The following is a 22,417-nucleotide window of genomic DNA, read 5'->3' as shown; positions in this document are numbered from 1 at the left end:
TTGGAAAATAAATTATTACTTAAACCTGATTTGGATGAACACCTGTAATAATTATAAACAATAAACAGTGCAGTAGGAGAACACAAATGTTAACTCTACCTCTATTTTCTAATGAGCACTAAGGAAAAATAGAAGGAAAGAAATAATATAAAGGAAATGAAGAAAAAAGCAGAACAAAGAATCAGGTTGTGTATGAGCTGAAGAAATGAAGAAAACAACCCTTTTAGATCCTAAGGTTCTGTAATAAGGTTCTGCATTAAGGAACAACTAGGTGGATGACAATCCAAGAGGGCAAATACCCTCGTTATGGTTCAAGTAGCACATGCACAGAGCCTGTTCTACAATTGTAGCACTGAAGAACCGCATAGAAGCAGTGGCTTGAGCTTACTCTACAGGACCAAAAAGCACAAAAAAAAATAAATCCGCAAATACACCTATGCTCACTAAAAAAAAAAACAAAACAAAACAAAAAAAAACAAACAAAAAAAAAAAAAAAAAAAAAACAAAAAAAAACCCAAAAAAACAAAATGAGGAAACTGATCTAAGACAAAGCTCATGCGGAGACTAAAAGGAGTTGAATTCTTACGGGTGCCAATTGCTGGGAAAAAAAAAATTACGGAGAGATGACAAATTTGTATCCTCAAAAAAGAATGTCTTGAGAAAGGTTGAGAGGAAGTTGGCACAAACAAACAGCAGGAATAAGGCAAGTTACTAGAGAAAACCTTTTCTGTGCAAAAGCTGAAATGTATTAAAACCAAGTCAAAACAGATCATGAGCATGAGATGAGTGCTGCAATATAGAAAAATATACAGAAAAAAATTAAATTAGTACATAGATATGGAACAGCAAGCCCATCAAGAGCTTAAGGCCAGTGGATGATGATGATGATGATGATGATGATGATGATGATGATGATGATTGATGATGATGATGATATAAAGGGCCCTTGGAGAAGAAAAGGTCCTATCCAGTTGGCAAAATGAGTTGCTTCGTATGCTTGCACTTTGGAAGAGAAAGACTTAAAATTACAGTTCTTCTGCCTGCCAAAGAGGCACACAGGAGTGAGATCTAGTCTAAATGACCAGAACAATCACAATGGCATAAACTGTTTGCATTTTCCAGTGTTTCACATTAATTATCAAATAAGCCCTATGAAGTATCTGGAAATGGCAAGCTCAAAGCAGAAAAAGTTTGTCAAAAGATACCGAAAACCTCCACAGCTCCTCCCTCCTCCCTTTCTAAAGAAAAAAAAAAACCAATTACTAATGTTCTGTGGTCAACAATCTTGGCCAGAATAGAAGTAATTTAGTGCTAGCTTTTATTTAATGTGTTATGCTATTTCCTTTACCAATAACCCCCAAACTCTACTGCAGTGCTATTTTAAGCAGTGCTATGTCAGAAACCATTTCATTATGAGCTTAAAGTGAATACTCTTTTATTTTTCCCCTCAAAGCGTATTTCTTACTATTGATGACATTTTGATTGGCAGTTAATGGGAATTTGTGTGCCCTTTATTCTTCTCTCCAGCTACAGAGTCTCTCACCCTTCTCATGGGTTACAGGAAGTCCCAGAACCCTGATGAAATCTCGGTTCATTTTCCTCTTGCTGTTGTTGCCACTTCTCATACTGTGGTAATTCCTCATCTTTTTGACTCTTTTTATTCTGAGAGGCTTCAATTTTCCTCATCCGTCTTTTCCTCAAGTCCTCCATTCCCTTGTCTTTCTTGGGGGCTGAGGTAGCATCCTCAACGTTTTGTTTTCTTCAAAGCCAGTATTTAGCATTATCTCACATTCGCAGAACCATGGAATCACAGAAATGTTAAGAACTGATGCCAGGCAGGCCATGGGCCTTGCCCAACATAGCCAACACACCTCCACTCATCCATTAAGAGTGTCCTTTAAAATATCTAAATATTGCAGTACCATCCCACCAGCATCAACTGTATAACATCCATGGGATTTCACGAGCTGCTTCTCTCTGCTGCTTTCACTTATTTATACAGGGAACTGACAGAAATTGCCATTTCCAAGTCTAAACTGTTTCCAAACACCTTATCACATGACATTCTATGCAGATGTTGATCAAGAACTGTTTATGTCTGCCTATGAAAAATGTACGGTGGATTTTCTTTGCACATCATCTGTTGTTTAGGTGCTGCTTACTTTCAGTTCTGGACAGAAATCTTTTAACTTGAATAGTTTTCTTCATCATCCGCTGTTTTACAAGTCTTTGCACCCTGACAAAAGTAAAAAAACTTCACCATGGCCTATTCTTTTATTTTCTAGCTTGTACAGAGATTTCTTTTTTCTTTACACACTGAAAATTTGCCAAATGTTTCGAATATTTTCTCTTTTTTTCTTTTTAAATTTGTGAGTCTATCAAATGATGTCTCAAGCTATTTAGAAGTATGATTTTTTTCTGTTTTTCCACAACAGTGTTTAAACAAAGAAGGATCAGTGTACCCATCTTTTTAACCTACTGAGGCATCCTTAGCTTTTTTAGGCATGTACACATCCCTAGAATTGAAATACTTCTTCCTCTAATTGTTATGGAAAATCGAGCTTTGTTTTATAGTTCCAGTCGTTTTCTGTTGGATGACGTCACTAGGTTTGTTGTTCATTGAAATAAAACAGTAGAGATGTGGTGAGCTAAAAAATGGCTGTTGGCACTCAGAGTTTGCTAGGCAGAGGGGGAAAATATACAGAACTTCACGTCAGGGGAAAAAATAAAAGATTTGGAACCCAGAAGTACCAGCTAAAATGTCACTGACATAAAGAGGTGACATTGCTCAAGAGGCCTGGCTGAAGTGAATGTTTGCTTGATGATTTGTAGCAACCTAAATAAGGTGAAACTGTTTTGGAGACATAGCCCACCTCCTCTGGTGATATTCTGTGAGCTGCTACCTCAGACAACAAAAATAAACAATGAAAAATAACTGGTGAGCCCCCGTTTAAATTCTGACTATGGAAGCTGAAGTATTTTACTCCCATCTGAGGTTCCTTTTCACAAAGAGCCAACTTCATATGCTTTAATGGATTATCCAGGCACTTATGCTCCAGTGAGTGCGAGGAGGCAGAACGACTTCAGTTTTCAAATTAAAGAACCATATATGCTTTTGGAGAAAGAATAACTTTAAGAAAACAGGGACAAAAAGCTGCAGCAGAGGAGACAGAAAAAGGCATTACTGACATTAGATCTATTATGCAAGTGGTTTTTACGGTGCAATTGGCAGAGATCCAGAGGCTGGAAGGTAAGAAAGGGGGATCCAGGACGCGGTGTGAAGGAGTCCAGGGTGAGGTGAGGGGTTCAGGGGGTGTCTGAGGAACCAGGGCGTGTGTGAAGGGGCCCAGGGTGTGTGCGGTGCAGGGGGTGTGTGAAGAACCAAGGAATGTGTGAGCAGGTCCAGGGGCAATGAGGATCATGGGGGCACTGGAGCTTCTCTGGTGAGAACAGGTGAGTGAGCTGGGCCTGTTCAGCCTGGAGAAGAGGCAGCTGAGAAAAAACCTCATCCTTGTTTATAAATATGAGAACGGGGGGTGCCAGGAAGATGGAGAGAGGCTCGGTTTGGTGATGGTCAAGCAGCAGGGCGAAAGAAAGAGCAGGAACTGATGCACAGGAACATTCCACCTGAGCATGAAGAACTTCTCCCCTGTGCAGTGACCGAGCACGGGAACAGATTGTCCAGGGAGGGTGTGGAGTCTCTGTCTGGAGACATTCCAGAGCCGTATGGTCACAATCCGGAGCCATGTGCTTTGGGATGACCCTGCCGAGGAGCAGGGAGACCGGACCAGATGACCTCGTGTGGTCCCTTCCAGCCTAACCCAGTCCTGTGGTTCTGTGGGGTGGCTGAGGAACTGTGGGGTGTGTGAAGAACTGGGGGTTTGTTACGGGATCTGGGTGTATGTGAGGGACCAGGGGGGGTGTGTGAGCAACAGGAGGGATGTGAGGCGATCTAGGGGTATATGAGGGATCCAAGGAGCTGTATGAGGCACCAAAGCATGTGAGAGCTCTGGGGGTGTGTGTGAGGGGAACTGGGGGTGTCTATGAGGAGCCCAGGGAGTGGGTGAGACGTCTGGGTGTGTGTAATGGAGCAAGGGGTTTCTGAGGAGATCTGGCGGTGTATATGAGTCCGACAGTGCGTGTGAGGGACTGGATGGGGAACTGAGGGGATCTGGAGGTGTGCATGGGAGGTCAGGGGTGCATGAGCTCTCCGGGGGTGTCTGAAGGGATCTGGGGGTGTGCATGGGAGGTCAGGGGTGCATGAGCTCTCCGGGGTTGTCTGAGGGGATCTGGGGGTGTGCATGGGAAGTCCGGGGCTGCGTGAGGGGCCGGGCGGGTCCCTGAGGGGTCTCGGGGGCTCCCGATGGGTCCGGGCTCTGTGAGGCACCGCGCGGCTCCGAGCGCCCCCCGCTCCTCTCGCGAGACGTGGCGGCGGCCGGCGGGGCTGTGCCGGGCGGGATCGCGGTGCGGCCCCCCCCCGCTCCTCCCAGCGGCGCCGCGGGGCGGATGCGGCGGGGCCGCCATAGTGCGGGCGGGAGGAGCCGCCGCCGCCCGGCCGGGGACGCGCTCCCGCCGCCCCCTCCGCCCCCTCCGCCGCAGCCGGGAGCGGGCGGAGCCTGCGCGGCGCCGCCGGTTTTTTCCCCCCCGCATCCCTCCCGCCGCGCCAGCCGAGAAAGCGACCGCGCTCCTGCCTGGGCAGAGCGGGATCGGGCGGAGGGACCGGAGGCACCGTCACCTGGCGCTGCGGCGGGGGCGGGGCGCGGCGCTGTGTCTGCGGCAGCCCCGGGGCGCTGCTCGGCCGCTTAAAGCAGCGGAGCCGCCGGCCGGGAGGGGCGTTCGGAGCAGTGGCGGCCGCAGAGCGAGGGGAAGGCATGGAGGACAAGGATCTGGCAGCGGGGTCCGCGGGGGATGAGGGCTCCAAGGATGCGCTGGGCAAGCCGCTGGGTCCCACGCCGAGCCAGAGCCGCTTCCAGGTGGACTTGGTGGCCGAGGGCCCCCGCAAGTCGTGCGGGGACATCGGCGCGGCGGGTAAGGGAGGCGAGGAAGCCAAGGGCAGGTTTCGGGTGAACTTCGTGGACCCGTCCGCCGGCGGCGAGAGCCCCGGCGAGCCCGGGGGAGGCAGCTCGGAGGGCGGCAACGTGAGCGGCGTCCAGAACGGCGGCGACACGGTGATGAGCGAGGGCAGCCTGCACTCGGGCGGGCACCACCACTACTACTATGATACCCATACCAACACCTACTACCTGCGCACCTTCGGCCACAACACCATGGACGCCGTGCCCCGCATCGACCACTACCGGCACACGGCCGCCGACCTGGGCGAGAAGCTGCTCCGGCCCAGCCTGGCCGAGCTGCACGATGAGCTGGACAAGGTGAGAGCGGCCCTCGGGCTCCCCCGGCGCCGGGGGTGCGGCGGCTTTTCGGAGTGTGTCGGCAGAAAAGCTTAAAAAAAAAAGAAAAAAGCCGAAAGCTCGCCGAGCCTCGAGCAGGCGCAAATAGCGCGGGTGTATAGCTTGCGTCTCAGTTCTGTTATATATATATTTTTTTTTTTTTTGTCTTTTCGTGACGCAGCGGTATCCATCCCCCCCCACACACGTGCTTTTGGGAGATGGTCCCCCGGTGCAAGAGGTATTTAGAGCTGTAGGTCTGTTCTCCCCGTCACTGAGCGGGGATCTCTTACAGGTTTTCCACTTCCAAATCGCCTCCAGCAGATAGGGTATTGATTCGGATAGGGTATTAATTCGGGGGCTGGCCGTGGGAATCAGTCTGGGAAGGGAAGTGAAAATATTTGGTAGAGACGCTAAAAAAAAAAGAAAAAAAAAAAGGTAAATAAATGAGGATGCGCTCGCTTTGGTATCGGCCGGAGGTTTGTGTGTGCGGCGCCGAGGCAGAGCCCGCTGGATCCGATGGGATCCGGGTGGGATGCTGCTGGATCCGCACGGGCACGGAGCCTGAGCGAGCCCTCCCAGCGCTGCTCCTGCCTCCCGGCCGCCGTCAAGGCTTGAAACGTTTCGGAGCTGCGCGTCTGAAGCTTTTTTCTATTTTGGACTACGAGTCCGTGTGTTATTTGAGACGGGTTGACAGTGAGAGCCTTCTTTGCATTGCAGGCTGCCTTGGCTAGAAGACCAGCTTTAGCTGAACGTAGAATTAATTTCCTAGACTTTTTTCTTGTTTTTAAACTATCATCACTAAGCTAACTCCGGATCAAGATTAACCTCTGGCAGTGCTGTTTTCATCAGTTTGAAAATGGGTGTATGGCTGTGCTCAGGAGCCTGTGCTTTGAGTGAGGTCTTTCTGCTGGGTTTAGGGAAATAAAGAAATGCATGGCCCACATTCCAAGAAAGCGAATATTTTGTTTCCAGAACTTTTTTTTTGCATCCCACTTTTCACCCCTTGTAGGTGGAGTTCCTTGAGGAAAGGTGTGTTCTTTCCAGATCTACTCGTTTCTCACCATTATTGGGCTGCTCAGTGCATCAGCACTGATACGTGGGGTTTGGGGTTTTTTTAGGGAGTGCTGGTGATCGTTTAAGTGTGTTTTTGACACTGACTGTGGAAGTGTTCCACTAGAAGTAACTGGTTGGTGTATTGCAAAGATACTTGTTTGTGACATCTGAGATAAGACGTCAGATTTTAATTACTAACCATCGCTGCAAATTATTCCTGCCTTCCAGGTCCCCTTTTGATGGAGCTAAATGATGATCTGTGGTCTGATTCTAAGTTAGTATGAAATCGAAATTGTCAGTTTTTGCCATGTGTGCCATAAATAAAACACATGTATGTGTGCTCATAGTGCATGTGCAACCACGCTGGTTTTCTGTCCTCCTGCTCCCCCAAATTTCTGACGCCTGGTCCATGATGGGATGACCAGGTGTTGGATACTCAGCATTGTAAGCAGAACATTTCTCAGATTTCTAAGGCCGGCAGATGGCATTTTCAATGTGTTCATATTCCAGCACTGTGGAAAGCTCTTTGATACCATTAAGATATTTCAGTGCAGGATAGAACATATTGCGGAATTACAATTTCTAAAATTGTAATTTCTTTATTAAGAAGAAGTTAATGGCAAGGAATTTTCTTTGTAGTCTGTGGCACAGAGGAGTGGTAGACAACCTAATTACAGGATCATTATCAAAACAGTTCCATAGTGAGCATTAATTAAGTGAAATTATTAATTTCTTAAATGTCATTAATTCGTTCCCCAGTGTGCATAGATGTGCATGTGAAGATACTTCCTTTTTTAAAGCCATGCCCTGTCTACTTGGGCCCCTCCTCCCATTAAATAAATGTTGGGGTGGAATATGGAATTTTGGTTGCACTTGATATTAAGTAGTAATTTTTTTAAAAGGTCACAATATAAACTTCAGAATTTTAAGCTGAAGTTCAGTGGAGTAACCCAAGTTTTCTGTCACAGGATGTTTAATGTCCAAAGCAGTTAAGGTGTTAGCAGCTACTTAGGCTTATAAGAAGAAGGGAAGCCATTATTTTTGCTTCCAGCTTCGCAAAACACTTTGCAGATAAAGCTGTGAACACAAAAGCTTTTAATAAGGGTGTGTTGTGCATGCTAATAGCATTGGATACCTGCATTCCTGGCAATCTCATGTCAATCCCACGGGACTATCAAGCACATCCCATCTCTGATTGTGTGCTTGGTTTGCGAACACAGAGCCCTGATAGCTTATAAATCAAGATGATGCTGTACTTTTATGTGGAAGATGTTCTCAAAGCTGTTGTGCCTTTTTTTTTTTTTTTTTTTTTTTTTTTCTGTTGCCAGGGGGCTTTTTGTGTTCGTTCTCAAAGTGACTTCAGTTCCTGCTGACTAGCAGGTCCCTGCTGTTGAGTGGTGCTGTGCATTTGGGAAAGTGGCTTGAAGAATTAACCTTGCTCTTTAGCTGTGGGTCCTGTACCAATTTATCGGGTACAGCATGTCTGTGCAAGGCAGCTGGTACATCCCAGCACCTTCACAATAAAGTTTGCACAGCCCATTGTTGTGCCTCTGTGCTTGACCCAGTGCATCAGGAGTGGCAGATACTTTGTGTAAAGAGCGACCCAGGGCTGTTTACCAGCGGTATGGTTCGCTGCTTTGAATGCAGCTATTTTATCCAGCAGTTAGAGTTCCTGCTATTCTGTTTGCTTTCAATAAGTAGATAAATGTGAGGCAGCGTTGAGCATTGTTGATGCCAGTGCCCAATATAGAACAGATTTTTTTCTTTTCCTTTAGCTTTGTTTAGAAGCTTCATCTGTCTAACACTTCTGTTGATTCTGTTCTCGCAGAAAAACAATGTTGGAAGAAGAGCGGCTGTTTGGGGAAGACACACACTTGTACCGGAGGGGTCCCATTTCCAAAGGGTTTGTCCTGCAGTCCTGGTGGGCTGGGTGTTTGTGTGGTCATTCCAACAGTGGCTCTTCTCATAGGAAAGGGATTCTTGTTGAAACTGGCTGTGGAAACATAGCTGGGTGATGCTGCAGTACTCTGAGGTGGATGAATTGCATAACACTGCCCTTGGTTGATCATGTTAAACTCCAGGTGAGGGGTCTTGCATTAGTATGTCATTGACTGCAGATAACTAAGGTGATCAGCCTGCTCCTTACCCAGTTGGTATGTGTTGATGGCTCTCTGCTTTAGAGAGATGAGAGAGAGAATTTGGTGATGCTGTTGCAGTTGCTGTCTTGTAAAGCGAATGTGTTGCAGGAGCTCTGGTCTCCAGAGATGTTGAGGTGAGAGGGTGTTTATTAGCAAAAAAGCAGGAGGGAAGTCAGCCTACAATGACATGCAGGTTTTTCTTGCAGTGGTGTCCCCTGCCCTCTTGAGGGGGATCTGTCTTCAGACCATGGGAAGATTAAAAACATTCTTTTGTTAATTTTTTGCCTGTCCTACAGCTTCTCTTGGGTCAGCTACATCTGTAGATCAAGATACAGCCTGTAGAAATACTGCCCACATGCCTTTGTGCCCCTCAGTTTATCAATACCGTGTCACAATATCACAGACATTATTGTTCTGACAAGTCTGTACTGTTAGGGTATTCAGACCTGCGCACTGTAACCCACTGAAATAATTTAGGATTTTTCTGTATAGCATTGAGTGGTTTGGGGAGATGATGTTTTTTTTTTTCCTTTAAGACTAGATCTCACTGTGTGTGAGTGGTTCTGATTTGATCTCTGCGCAGTCCCTCGCAGCTGTGGTGAGTGGATGTGGTGTGAACCAAGCCCTCTGCTGGCAGCTCTGCTCTGCTGCTTGTTAAACACCCGCCGGGAGCTCTGGCAGGGCAAGGAGCTGATCTCAGAGCAGGATCCTTATGCCACCTCCACCCCATCCCCATCAGCATCAAATTATTAATAAAAAACAAAAAGAAATCCCAAGGTATTTAAAAACACAAGTGTGCTTTGCTTCCTCCCGCACAAAAATCTGTGCGCCTGTCATTTGAATTTGGAGACAGGTGTGAGAAAAAAGGCAATTACTGATAGTCCTGATACAAATTGAGGGGTTTTTGGTTTTTGTTTGTTTTTACTCAAGTTGGACGACTGTAGTTGTTTTCAGTTGTCTTTTAGGCTTTGTTAAGTATTTTCTCAAACGCTGCAGTTTTTTCTCTGACCCGATGACTTCAAATGTTTAACATAAGCACAGTAAAAAGGTCTATGTTTGGCACTGCTTTCTAACAAAATTGAATTCTGTCTTGAGAATGTTGAACAACTGCTGCATCTCTAATAATTGTTTAGTTGTATTTTCTTTCAATTCGTGGTTTATGTTTGCTTAGCCTGTAATAAAAGCAGAACTGAGCTGAAGATGCATAAAAGGCTAAAAGATGATTGTAGGATATCAAGGTAGCTGACCCTGTTGTGTAAGAGCTCCTTTCTTCCCTCTCACAGAAGATTGAGACCCTCTTGCAGATGGTTTTTATTGAACCACCTTGCTGAGTCTTGTCTGCAGTCTGGAGGTTTCTTTTGTTTTTTCCACTTCTGGTTATTTTTAATTTAAATTACATTTCCTTCTTTCTGTCCTTCATATATGTGAGCAGAATTTGAATCCTCTTTCTGAAGTTCAGTGTACTAAAATTAAACAAGGGAAGCTCTCTTAGTCTTGGTCCCAGTGCTGTTGTGTGTCCCAGAAGCCTATAATTGGTATCTGTTCTTTCATCACTTTTAAACAGCAGTGACCTTAATGCACCTGTACTCAGTGAGGCTTTACTTGCACCGTGCAGAAGAATGTTTTTATGCTTTTTCAGCCTGTGTCAGGAATCCTCATTTTGCTTACACTGATACCCCACTGATCCCCAACCATTTTTATCAGGGAAAAAAATGAGTGTACTGCTCTGTTTGCAGCAGTAAATAATATTAGTGTTCCAGGGCTTGTATTTTATAAAGACCTTTTATAATTTGCATTTTTTTTGTTGCTTGATGCTTGTTTCTCTTGAATATTTGATAAGTCTTTAGTCCAGAACACCCATGGAATGCTAAAAAACATGACCTGTGTTCAGCAAACTGCTAATATTGTTCTTCCTGCCTTTTTCCCCCCACCATGTCCCAGGGAAGCTGGAAATAACTGAACCTTTAGCAGCCTATACAGCTCACAGCACAAGTGTGGACTGCTGCTGAAAGGAGTGAACTTTTTGCTGTCACGGATCTTAGCTGGATCTGATACAGATCTGATCTGGTTTACAGAAAGCCTACACCCCCTGTGCTGCCGAATCTTGTACTGCATGTGGTGATTCAGTTCCCTGATCCAATACTTAAGGGTTCTCATCAGTCTTCTCACTGCACACAGGCATCAATAAAAACGTTTGAGTGTGCACTCCTAATATAAATATATTCATTTGCTTTAAAATTTTATATACATGTGCTTTACAAATATAAAATATATATATGCTGTACAAATAATGTGTATAGCACAGAGTAAAACTTCAATAGTGATATAAAGATGAAATTCACACTTTCTTTTTTTCTCTTTATTACCATTACAAAAAAAGGTGTCACGCTCCCACTGGACTGTTTCAGAGCTGGTTAAAGAGGAAGGCTGCAGAATTCACCTTCAGATTAACTTTTTTTCTCTTTTGGTACTGTACTTGATTGGATGTCAAATGATTTTCATTCTTGAAGAACATTCTTGCAGAGGAGGAGCTTGGCAAGATCAGTATCTTGGAGTAATTTTAAACCACTGTACTACATCTTCTATTGAATTCTTGAATTTTTTTCCTAAAGCCTCATATAATATTCATTCATGAGCAACCCCAAGCCCATTTTCCCCACTTCTTGGTATAGATAATAGCAATTACACTATGGTCATTGATCTCGATTAAATTTTTTTTAATTAGTTGACTTCAAATTATTTGCTTTTCAGAGTTTTGGGAGCTATCCAGTTTTTGCAGTTTAAATCCAGAATGATCTTTGATTTATTTCTGTACTTCCCTCTATTGATTATACCTGACAGACTTACTGACATTTCATTTATGCATAAAAAATAACCTTGGATGTATGGTCTGTGCCTTGTAAACGTGACTGATTTAAGGATAAGGTGACAAAAAGAGTAAAGAAATTCTAAAAAAATTAAAGTTCCATTTTAATAAGAGGGGTTTTCTCTTGCATCTGCATTTTGTTAGCTAACTTCCCTTCATTGAATCCACTGCTCCTACTTTAGATGATTCAGTTGTTTGGGTTTTTTTAAATTCAAAGAAAATAGCTCTGTCTGTTTCAGCTGTGAAGGAGCTGTGATGCTACTCAACTTGGTCTGTCAGTCTGCATGGCAGAGACTCCTAAGACTGTTCTGAGTAATGCTGCTTCTGAACTGTAAGCAGTTTGGCAACTTTGGCTGAAATGTGGTGCCGTGCCAGTGCCAGCGAGTGCTTTCCTGTGTGAACGTACCAGCCCTGCTCACTTCTGGCTCAGGGCTGTGCTGTAGCTGCACTCACCATTTCAGAAGATGACATTAAAAATTCAGGTGGTACTTTAAATGATTTTTTTTTTAGGATTACTTCAATGGGCTTTTAGTCTGTTGTAAGCCAACAGGTAAAATGTAATTTTTCAGGAACTTACTACATTGGAGCTAGACTTTTTATAGAAATGGGATATTTTCTTGGGGTTTTACTGTTGCTGCATATTGCTGCTCCTGTTTCCTACTTCTTCAATAGAAAGTGCGCCATGTTTTGCAGAAGTAGCTGAAAACCAAAAGCTGTTAAGAGCAAGAATGCCTCAAATTAACCTTTGTTTTTGGGGTGGGGAATAGTTGACTTGTGTGTGGTTTTGGCTGAGGTTGAGTTTGTGGTGCGGGGTTCTGTTTTGGGTCTGTGCTGGACACAGGGTTGATAATTCAGAAATGTCTTTCTTTTTGCCGGGCATGATCTGCAGAGAGCCAAGGCCTTTGCTGCTCCTCCTGTGGCCGCGCTGGTGAGGAGGCTGGGGCTGCATGGGAGGGGACACGGCCAGGACAGTGACCCAGGCTGGCCCAAGGGGTGTTCCAGACCAGGTGACAACGTTCGCAGTGTAAAAACTGGCGGGACAAGGAGGAAGGGGACATGGGGAGTGATGGTGTGTTTATCTTCCCAAGGCCCTGCTCTGGAGGGGGCTGCCCAGCCATGGGAAGCAGGACATTCATTCCTTGTTTTGCTTTACTTGTGTGTGTGGCTGTCGCTTTCCCTGTTGAACTGTGTCCATCTCAACCTGTGAATTTTTACCCTTCAGTTCTCTGCCCAGTCCTGCTGGTGGAGGAATGAGTGAGTGGCTGCTTGGGGCTGGGCTGCTGGAGTTAAACTGTGGTGACTTGGAAGTCTGATGTGTCCAAAACAACTTCTTGACAAGACTGAAATGGATTCTCTTTTATACCTAATAGCAGAACATTGTATTTCTTGGACTACACTTGAGTATGCTAAACTTCTCTGCAGGAGGCTTCCTAATTGGATTTACTTCAGCTCTTATGCAATCAAGTGCTGCATCTGCTTCATTCTGGAGTGTTTCAGGCTTCTGTGTTTCAGATACTCATGTGAAAACCACCCGTGTTCAGAGCCTGGATCCACTTTTCCTGTGAAGTGTGTCCTTCCAGGACAATGGATATCCAAAGGAATATTGCAGTCAGTGCACAGTAAGGAATAATTGCTTCTGTAGATCATTCAGAGTGCAGAGTGGTGGTTCTGGGAAGGGTGGCACACGTCAGGGGAGAAATGAAGGTGCATTCTTGAGGTGTGCAGTAAACTGCATCCCTTTCTTTCCCTTACACTGAAGGGGTTGGTTGCCCCTAACACTTGTGAGGAAGTCGTGCCTCCTGCAGCTTTCTGCTGACCAGAACTGCAGAGACTGGAAAGGGAAATTTGGGCTTTTTTTTTTGCAGGGGAAGTTGGGTTTTTTGGCAGGAAGGCCTTATTTTAGCTACAAAATTTCTGGGAGTGCAGACCATAAGCATTTGGGTTTTCCACCCTGCAAAGCTACCAAACAAAGGCATTTTCTCATTTCTTTCTAATTTTCATGATCAGTCCAGAATTTTCATACCCTCCTGTGCTTAGGAGGGATGTATGAATCAAGATGTAAAGATGTGGGGAAGTTTTCTTTATTTTGTAGAGTGCTCTCATTCTTTAATTAATGTTTATGCTAGGGAGGAAAAGCGAATATTATTTATATTTCTGATAGGATACTGGTCTTGCATACCTGTAAGTGTCAACAAAACTTTGCTGATATATCACATGTCAAAACTGCTTCAGAGAGATGCAGCCTTCACGTAATAAGCTTAGAGATTTGTCAAGAAAACTGTGTTCAAGTAAGACATTAAAGTAGTGCTGCTAATCTTCATCAACAAATCTCTTTATTTGTAAGTATACCACCTTGAAAGAAAGGATTTACAACTAAGCTGAAATCAATTGCCTGAGTAAGTTTCCTGATTAAGTCTTGCTAAATTAGTTAATGCATCATACTACATGGAAGAGCTGGGGGATGAGTGGATGATTATCCCTTTAGAAGAATTAAAGTAAAAATGGCTTTTAAAATCATTATATATACAATATATATATGCACACACATAAAAAACCACACTGTTTAATGTTTCTCTATTAAAAGCAGTGTGCAAGACAGAAATACAAGCTGATGGCAGAGACACATAGCTAATCCTTCAGTTGACATGTTAATTGCAACTATAAATTTCTTGTGTTTAAAATTGCTCTGCTGCAATCACAGTACAACACTCTTTAATTTCAGCTTAAGATAACATTAATGTTCAGTTTGATGCAATCTCTTTTAAAATCTCTGGAAGTGGATGCCAAAGGAATTTGCTACTACATTTTAATGTATAATTGTAGAGAAGGTAATATAGTCAAAGCACTTAAGTTTTGGTCTCTTGGCTGCAAACCTACAAAGGATTTCCTTTGATTGAGGTGAGTAACCAATGGTTGTAAACTGTTCATGTTTGAATCCACGGAATCCCAAGTTTTAAGAACTGACTGTGTTTTTTCTGGGCAGTTTCTCTCCTGCTGTTCTAGGTAACTTCTGGATGCCATTTAATGGCTTAGTAGGCTTTTTTGGAGTTATGACTGTAAAGACACCAGGGTGGGAATTCGGGCACATTTGCTAATAGAATTCATAATTCATTCCTGTTTTATAACCGAGTAGTAAAATATCTGACTGCTGAAATTTCTAAACTGCTGTCAACAGCAATGACTAGTCATTGTTCCCTGATAGTATTAATTTTTTTAGTTAGTTCTTTAAAGAAAATGCTAAAAATGTGTTAGGCAGACTGAGGTGTCTTGAACATGTCTTTGTGCCATGTTTTCTTTCTGTGTGCTACTTGACTGGGTTTTCCTCCCCCCGGGAGCAATGATGATCAGTCAAGCTTTCCATTAACTCCTGAAAATCCTGAGCATCTGAATCTTTCTCGCTAGCTTGGTTTACTGTTTTTAACTAAAAAATAATCAGAAATCTGTCAGTTGCTCCATGTGTTCTCTGGAAGATACTGGCTTTCTGAGTAGCAATTTCTAAGTGAGGGATAACCCTGTTTTAAGTGCCAGAGATTCAGATTGTTATATCTTTGAGAATTTACATTTTCATTGCTCTTTCATCAGTCTGAGGCCAGTTACAAAGCATTAGTTGAGAGCTGTGCGTGCTTGTTCTTAGTTTCCATACTTGTCACCATCTTTCTTCCAGCAGACCAGGACTAGTTTACAAAATACTGACCAGTCAGGTTGTTCTTTAAGAGAATGTTTTTTAGAGTAAGATTTTTAAAAAGTGATACTTCCTCCCTTTGGAGTTGTTTGTTTCCCTTACAGGAATAAAAACCACTTGAAAACTGTCAGACTTGGCAGAGCTGTTGTCCAAGTTTAGTGTTAAAAACTCTCTGTGATTTGTAGTTTACGAGCAAAGTTAGAAATAGTATCCCAACCTCTCTTGAGAAGTGATTTCCTGAAAAAATGGTTGCAAACAGTAGTTGGAGTCACCAGCTTGAGTCAAAGACTGGTGAAATCTTCTATTCCCTCCTGTATATTTAAGTACTGAAGTACTCTGGAATCTCAGGCAACCAAACTCGAGGCTTTTATTGATAAAGGACTTATCATAAGACTGACTGGTGTCCCTGGGCAACAATATGATTAAAACCATTCAGTGGAGATTTAGGTGTTTAGGAAAGGAAGCTCAGTCCTCTTGATCTCTTTCACAACTGTGCAGATAAAGCAGTAAAAGATAAAAACAGCTTATCAAACTGACTTGTAGACAAAAACTGGGAATTTTATGATTACAAACAATAACGCGCTGCAAAAGAAATGTTTAAAGAACAGATACATTTGGTACAGCTTGGTGTCCTCCAGACTGTATTTAATACCTAGCTTATTATTTATTCTTTATCAGACAGCATCACACTTGTACCAGTACAGACTGTTTTCAAAAGTTCTGTTATATAAGAGGTAAACACCATAGCAGCAGGATTATTCTATTATTCATAGTTATTCTATGCATGAAATACATTTAGCGCTTCTAAAGTCTTTTATTCAGCTCCTTGGAAGTGTCACAGGTGGTTGGAACTAGAGTCCGAAAGTTCATTTGCTCTTTGAAGGAAATGATCTTTGGTAGTGTTTAAAAAACCTTTGAAGTGTTACCATCATTTGAGGCAAAATGTCTGCTAATTCTTATGTAACTGGATACCTTTCTCTCTTCTGTCATTTTTACTGTATCTGTGCTCTGGCTAAAGTGTCCTTTAGCTAGGAACCAAAAAAATCAAAGCAAATGTTTATAAACTCTTTTTTCATGTGTGTTTTGAACTGTGTTAATTCTGAAAAAAAAAAAACAAACAGGTTTTGTAGCCATAGTCTTAATAGTGTGCAGGACTGGAGTTGGGATATATGGGAGTATAATCTCTTCAAATAATTATTCTTCCTCTGAGACAGATGGTCAGCTGCATCTGGATCAATACATTTTACTGCTTTTTTCCTTTCCACAGAACAAGGAGCATCTTAAAATGGCAGTGCCTACAAAATTAACCTTTGGGAGATGAAAACAAGAAATTGTGGTTGTAAGGGCTCGTGAACAGGTTGCAGTGGAGCTGAGCCGCAGTGAGGGACTGCAGGAGATCTGCGAGAGCATGGAATTGTTCTGTCAGTACTCTCTGGGCAAAGATGGTTCTCAGGGTAGCTTCCTTTATTGTTTTTTCTGTTCTCAGTAAGCATGAGAGAGCTATGCTCATTAACAGAGTATAGGTATGTAATCAGAATGAAGTATGTATCAGGATATAGTATCAGAATTTAGAATGCAGGTACAAAGCAGTTTCAAGTGTAAGCAGCTTGACTAGATGTAGCGGAAGGCCATTTTTATGTTTCTTTGCAGAAGGTGCAGCTTGAAAAGATTAGGCTCTTGATTTTTAGCATTATGACAGTATAAACTATTGAAACCAGCTTCAGTGCTGTATCCTGCCAAGACGAGAAGAAACTGCTTTTGTGAAGCCTTTCCAGGGAGGTTCTGTGGGAAGAACCATGCCATATTACATGGCTTGTGCTAAATCTGTAGCTGGCGAAATGTGAGGAATGGGAAAAGCAGTTAAATGCTGTAGTCTGAGGTGCTTCTCTGGCCTCCTGTTCTTGCGCAGGACTAATAACAGTGGGAGGGATTAGCTAAAGAAGTCAGTGACTACTTGGAACATGCCAAATCAGGCAGTTCACAGTGACAGCAATCTGCCTGGAGATCCAGAAAATAGTCTTACATACAAACTTGCTGGTGGTCCTGCCCTTTACTTGTGGCTTCCAAGTTGTGATTCTTGAAAAGAAACAAGACTTCATGTGTGTTTATTCTGGTATTACCTCATACGGTGCAACATAGCCCAAGTATGTTGCCATTAAGATGGGATTTAGATAAGTTCACCACAAAAAAAAAAAAAAAATTATGCTGCATGACATAGACTACTATCAAGAACTCATAAATGAAGCAATTTTTACTGAACTTTTTGATGGACCAGTGTATTACAGGCTGTTTGTGAAAAATCTCAGATCTCCTCTACCAAAATATCAAGTATTTTCTCATTACTAATCTATGTCTAATATATGTGGAGGCTATTCACAGTTGTCACAAATAACTTATTGTTATCATCCAACACTGGAGATGAAATAGTAGATTATCTGTGTAGGAGCAGAAATTAACTGTTGCTTGTCTGAAGTCCTGTCAGTGTGTGACAGAATTGTCAGCTTGTAAACATACCTTATTTTTCCCATAACAACGTACATGAACAGCATTACTCTTTTTGGATTGATTATTTTGTTTTAAGAATTGTGTTAATAAGATTGTTTATGGTCTGAAATGCTAAACCCCCTTTTCTTTCCCCCTCTGTTACACCCCCTCCAAACCCACAGTGTGTTAGTGTTTTTTACTGTTTATGAAGATCTTATCGTGCATGTATTGGCTGTTCTAAAATAGTGCTGGGGCAGTTTTTTCCATTCAGTGTCTGACTTGAGTAGAAGCATTGTTTCCTCGTGAACACGAGCATGAAAAATACTACGCCTGCTTGATTTACAGCTGAGACGACAGTGGTTCTTTCTTAAGGTCCCCTTAGAGGGCTGAACTTGGAGCCTTCTGGAGTGAAATTCCTTTGTGCCCACACTCTGTAATATCTGTTCTCAGTGCTGCTTTATTGGGCACCCACCAGCACTGATAACCAGGAATAACCTTGCAGTTATTACATTTTGCTTGTGCCTCAAAATATTTTCCTAAGAAATATTGCACGGTGTGGAGAGACGAGACATACAGAACAAAACTTGCCTGTGTTCACAGTGTGCAGTATCCTGGAGCTGATCTGGTAACTGATAACTCAGAATACCAGTTGTGACCCATTATCTCCTCCCCAGCACACAACAGGCTGAGCTGTGGGCTTGTTTGAGCACTGCAGGGAAATGTGTAGCTGCCACATGGTGGTTGAGGTTTTGGGGTGACATTTGGGGAAATGTGTGCAGGTTTTACCAATACTTGGCCCACCATGCTCACATGATGAAGTATGTGATCCTTTCTTAGACTAGATACAAATATTTCTCTATCTTCTTACCAAACCTGACCTTGCAGCAAACAAACTCCAAGCTTGTTAAAAAAAAAAAAAAAAAAAAAAAACCCAAAAAAAAAAAAAAAAAAAAAACAAAACCAAAAAAACCCACCAAGGTATTAACCAAACCACTTTATTCACATTTCACTCTTTTAAGACATGAAGATAAAGATTCCGCCTACCGTTCCTTGATCCTCCCTGACCAGTCTTCTCAGAGAATAATTTTGTTATTTCTTATTACCGACATGATGCATGTTGTTGTAATAGCAGAAGATGTTATCTAACGTTGGCAAGTTTTTTTGGCCAAAGCTTAAAAATTGTTTAGATAATTTGAATGTGACTCCTTTTATGTAATGGTTTAAAATAGAGTTTGTTCCAAGTATAATGTGGTGGTTTTCTGTGAGGAATAAGAATGGGTTTTATATGAGCAAGTAATTAGTGGTTGTACTGTCTCATGCTTGATTGGGGGTTCTGGCATAGTGATGAACATGTTTATAATCTGCCCCTTGTTTTAATGCATCTTTTTTCTCTCTGTTCCCTCCCCACTCCTGAAAAGAGTCATAAAGGGATATATTAATGCTTAGAGGGATTTTTACATTTTGTTTTGCACTTCTAAGCTATTGGAGCAGGGTAGGTGGTCGGCTCATCCTCTTCTGGCATGAACCTCGGGCTTGAGTAGGAGATGTTTTCTTAGTTCTGGTTCAGGCAGGTCAGCATTTCTGAAATGCAGCAGCATTGTAATTCTCCTTTTGGTCCTCACTGTTCTTCTTATCACTCTAAATGATTATGTGCCACTACTTGATTTGGCTTGATTGCCTGAATACCAATAATCAGCAATCAGTAGATTCATCTGGTCAAAGGCTGTGCAAATCTCTCAACAATTACAGCCATTACAGCAGGAAAGCTGCAGTTCAGCAAACTGGGTAACTCCTGGTCAGGTTTCTATTTGTCCTCTGTTTAGTGTGTATAATACATACACACACACACACAAATATTTTTTATATATATAAAAACACATGAGGTGTCTTTTTTTTTTTAAATTGTAATCCCTTCAGGATGCAATATAATGTGCTCTTTAAGAGAGTAAACTGTTAAAGGTAATGATCTGGAAACTGGTCTTGATTCTGCCTAACAGTGGAAGGCTTGTGCCTTACAGGATGACCAGATGTGTTGCAGGTGTATCTGTTTCTATGGGAATTTCATAATTCCACATCAGTGAGAGAGGCACTGGCATGAGCCTGTGCTACTGACCTTTGGATAAGGTTGACATAATCTGTTTTTAAAAATCTGGTTTTTAAAAACCAGATTGTATGGTTGTAAAGTATGTTTACTGCTGATGCTGAGAGCGTATGAGGACACTGTAACTGACAGGTGTAGAAATATTTCCTCCGAACCCTGTGCTGAGGATGTATCTGGTACTAATATATCAAGAGTAGAAAGAATTTGGTAAAATGCCTCACCCTAATCTTTATTAGTCTTTCCCTGCATACACTTGAAAGCCTTATTTGTGTCCATTCTGTTTTCTGTCTTACTTAGCAAATGTGGGTTTTGCTCTTTACCTTGTTGGGATTGAATCTCTAATTGTTAAAACGTTTTCTAAGCCCTGGGATGTATGCTGCTTGAGCTGGTTTGTTGAATGTTGTTCAGGGTCTTTCTACTGTATCCATTCTTAATACTTGTTTCCTTGGATAAACTACTTAGAGTGCTTCTTGCTTTCTTACAGCAAGTGTAGGAAATGTTTGAGTTTAAATGTTCTGGTGCTTGCCTGGCTTGGCAAAGCAAAATTGCCTTTAAAGCAAGCATATATATGTGTGTATAGACGTATATTTTCAATTTATGTTTAAAGTTGAGGTTTTCTGCATCTTTGAAGTTGAGAGTTGAATTGTAAATAAAAGACATAAGTTGGCCTTTGTCCGTGGGGCTGGTGTTGTCTCCATCTGTGATCCTTCCCATTTAAATGGTGAGCAGTTGTTTGGGAAGAGACTTCTTTTCCCTCCTTTTCCCTGACATGCCAATCTCCCATCCTTCTTTCTGGCAGCATCACCTTACAAAGAGTAGTAGAATAGTTTGCAGGGAAATGAATAATTTATTTCCTGAAAAATTGATCAAATGACAGCTATGTCTGAACCACAGGAAATGCTACAGCAGAGACCAGTAACTTGTGGTAGAGCAGTCTGTGCTTTCACATAAAAAGTAAAATTTCTTGTGCATTTGAAATCTTCCAGCTCTTTTTCTACAGACCAGGTGTTTGACTTTTTTGGGGATGTGGAGCTATTTCTTGAATATACTTACCACATCGGCTGTTAACAGTTTGCTCTTGTAAGTTTGTTGTATGTTCCTTTAAATCCGGGATACGCATCATGCAAGGGGCATAAAGGAGCAGCTCAAAACTTCTGACATACCTTTGTTTTTGTTTTTCTGTAAAAGATGGGGGGGTTTTTGTTTTTTTTTTTTACAAGATAAGTTTCACATGCCCACTCTGCTCTGTCAGTGACACAAAAACTTTTTTTGTGTTTTCAAAGGAGCCCTTTGAGGATGGCTACGCAAATGGTGAGGAGGGCACACCAGCTGGGGATGCAGCTGCTGCTTACACACCTGACAGCAAAGGGGTGGTCAAATTTGGCTGGATAAAAGGTGTGCTGGTAAGTTTGATATATGGTTCTTCAGTTTTTTACAGGTGCTGATCTATTCTTACAAATCTTTCCAACTGCCTTCTTTGTTGACAGGCATTGTGATAGTGCAGTATAAAGATTATGTGCGTGAGAGATGTGATAAATGCCATAATTTTATGAAGGGTTTCTCCTATTTCAACTGAATTTTAAGGCAATAAGTACTTCAGGGCTTTAAGTTCTTAAGGGTTTATGGTTTCTTAACACAGCTTTTAAGAGATTTTACATTGCATGATTTCCAAGAAGGAAAAAGATACTGTAGTAGAAAAATGCATGCTGTACTTCTGTGGTTTGGAGAGGTTATCTCCTTTTCTGTAGGACTGATATATTACTCTTTAGGGAAGAGAGAGACCCAAGATCTGTTTTTAGTCTCCTGTCTAAATTCTGAACAAAGCAAACTCTAATTTTTATTGAGACCTAAGAGTTGTAAATACAAGAATTTAAATAAAAAATGCACACCTCTCCATCCTTTTATTGTGCATATGTGTTTTAAGACACAAAAGGTACAGAAATGCTGACTTGCAGCAGGGTTTTTGTTCTTTTAAGAAGAGTAAGGTATTTGGTAGGGTGTTGCTTTAGTGCACGGTTTGGTTTTTTTTTTGAGAGAGAGAGGTTTGTGGGAGATGCAGACTGGGGTTTTAGACCTCATGATATTATAGACACTCCTGTATATTTTAAGTTATCTATTCTGTAGTGTGAATTTTGGATCCTAAAGGTTAGAATCTAAATTACTGTTATTGTTTGCTTGCAGCATACTGCAAGGGTAGAAATTGAACTACTCTTAACTCTGTATTTAAGGTAGTAACTTTTAAATAATATTTAAAGTCCTTTTTTTTAAACCAGTCCTAAACTTTTATGATAACATCATATTCTTGTGAAATAATTTGAAAAGTGAGGAAATACTGCAATTTTAAAAGTGAGGAAATACAGCGAGATAATTTCAAGAACATTAAAAACTGAAAGGAAGAATTAGTGGAAATTACTGCAGATGCAATCTGTGTTATATTTCTAATCTATGTTACATTTCTGCTTTATCCTAGGTACGATGTATGTTAAATATTTGGGGTGTGATGCTATTCATCAGACTATCATGGATTGTAGGACAAGCTGGGATAGGTATGGATACTAATGCTGTAATTTTATTTCAGTGACTTTCAAATGTGATCCACAAGAGATATTGATCCTGAGCTTTTACTTCAAACAGGAATAGGAAATTACCTTAATATTGCCATTTTTTATGGTAATTTATCTTATCAAAAACTTCAACCAGTTA

The 22,417-nt window shown here is 42.0% G+C and overlaps 1 protein-coding gene across 2 annotated transcripts in view; it reads left to right on the top strand.

Moving 5' to 3' along the window:
- Nucleotides 1-4,736: 4,736 nt before the first annotated feature.
- Nucleotides 4,737-22,417, top strand: part of SLC12A2 (solute carrier family 12 member 2) — a 56,311-nt gene continuing 38,630 nt past the window's right edge. For both annotated transcript variants that reach the window (XM_058044622.1, XM_058044621.1), the window contains exons 1-3: nucleotides 4,737-5,372; nucleotides 20,998-21,117; nucleotides 22,185-22,260. In XM_058044622.1, coding sequence (XP_057900605.1) covers nucleotides 4,872-5,372; nucleotides 20,998-21,117; nucleotides 22,185-22,260 — 697 coding nt within the window. In that variant the 5' untranslated portion in view covers nucleotides 4,737-4,871. The remainder of the gene's footprint in view (nucleotides 5,373-20,997; nucleotides 21,118-22,184; nucleotides 22,261-22,417) is intronic.

The sequence above is a fragment of the Melospiza georgiana genome, chromosome Z (genome assembly GCF_028018845.1).
Source record: "Melospiza georgiana isolate bMelGeo1 chromosome Z, bMelGeo1.pri, whole genome shotgun sequence".
NCBI classification, from domain to species: Eukaryota; Metazoa; Chordata; class Aves; order Passeriformes; family Passerellidae; genus Melospiza; species Melospiza georgiana.
This window is presented reverse-complemented; position numbering and strand designations above follow the sequence as displayed.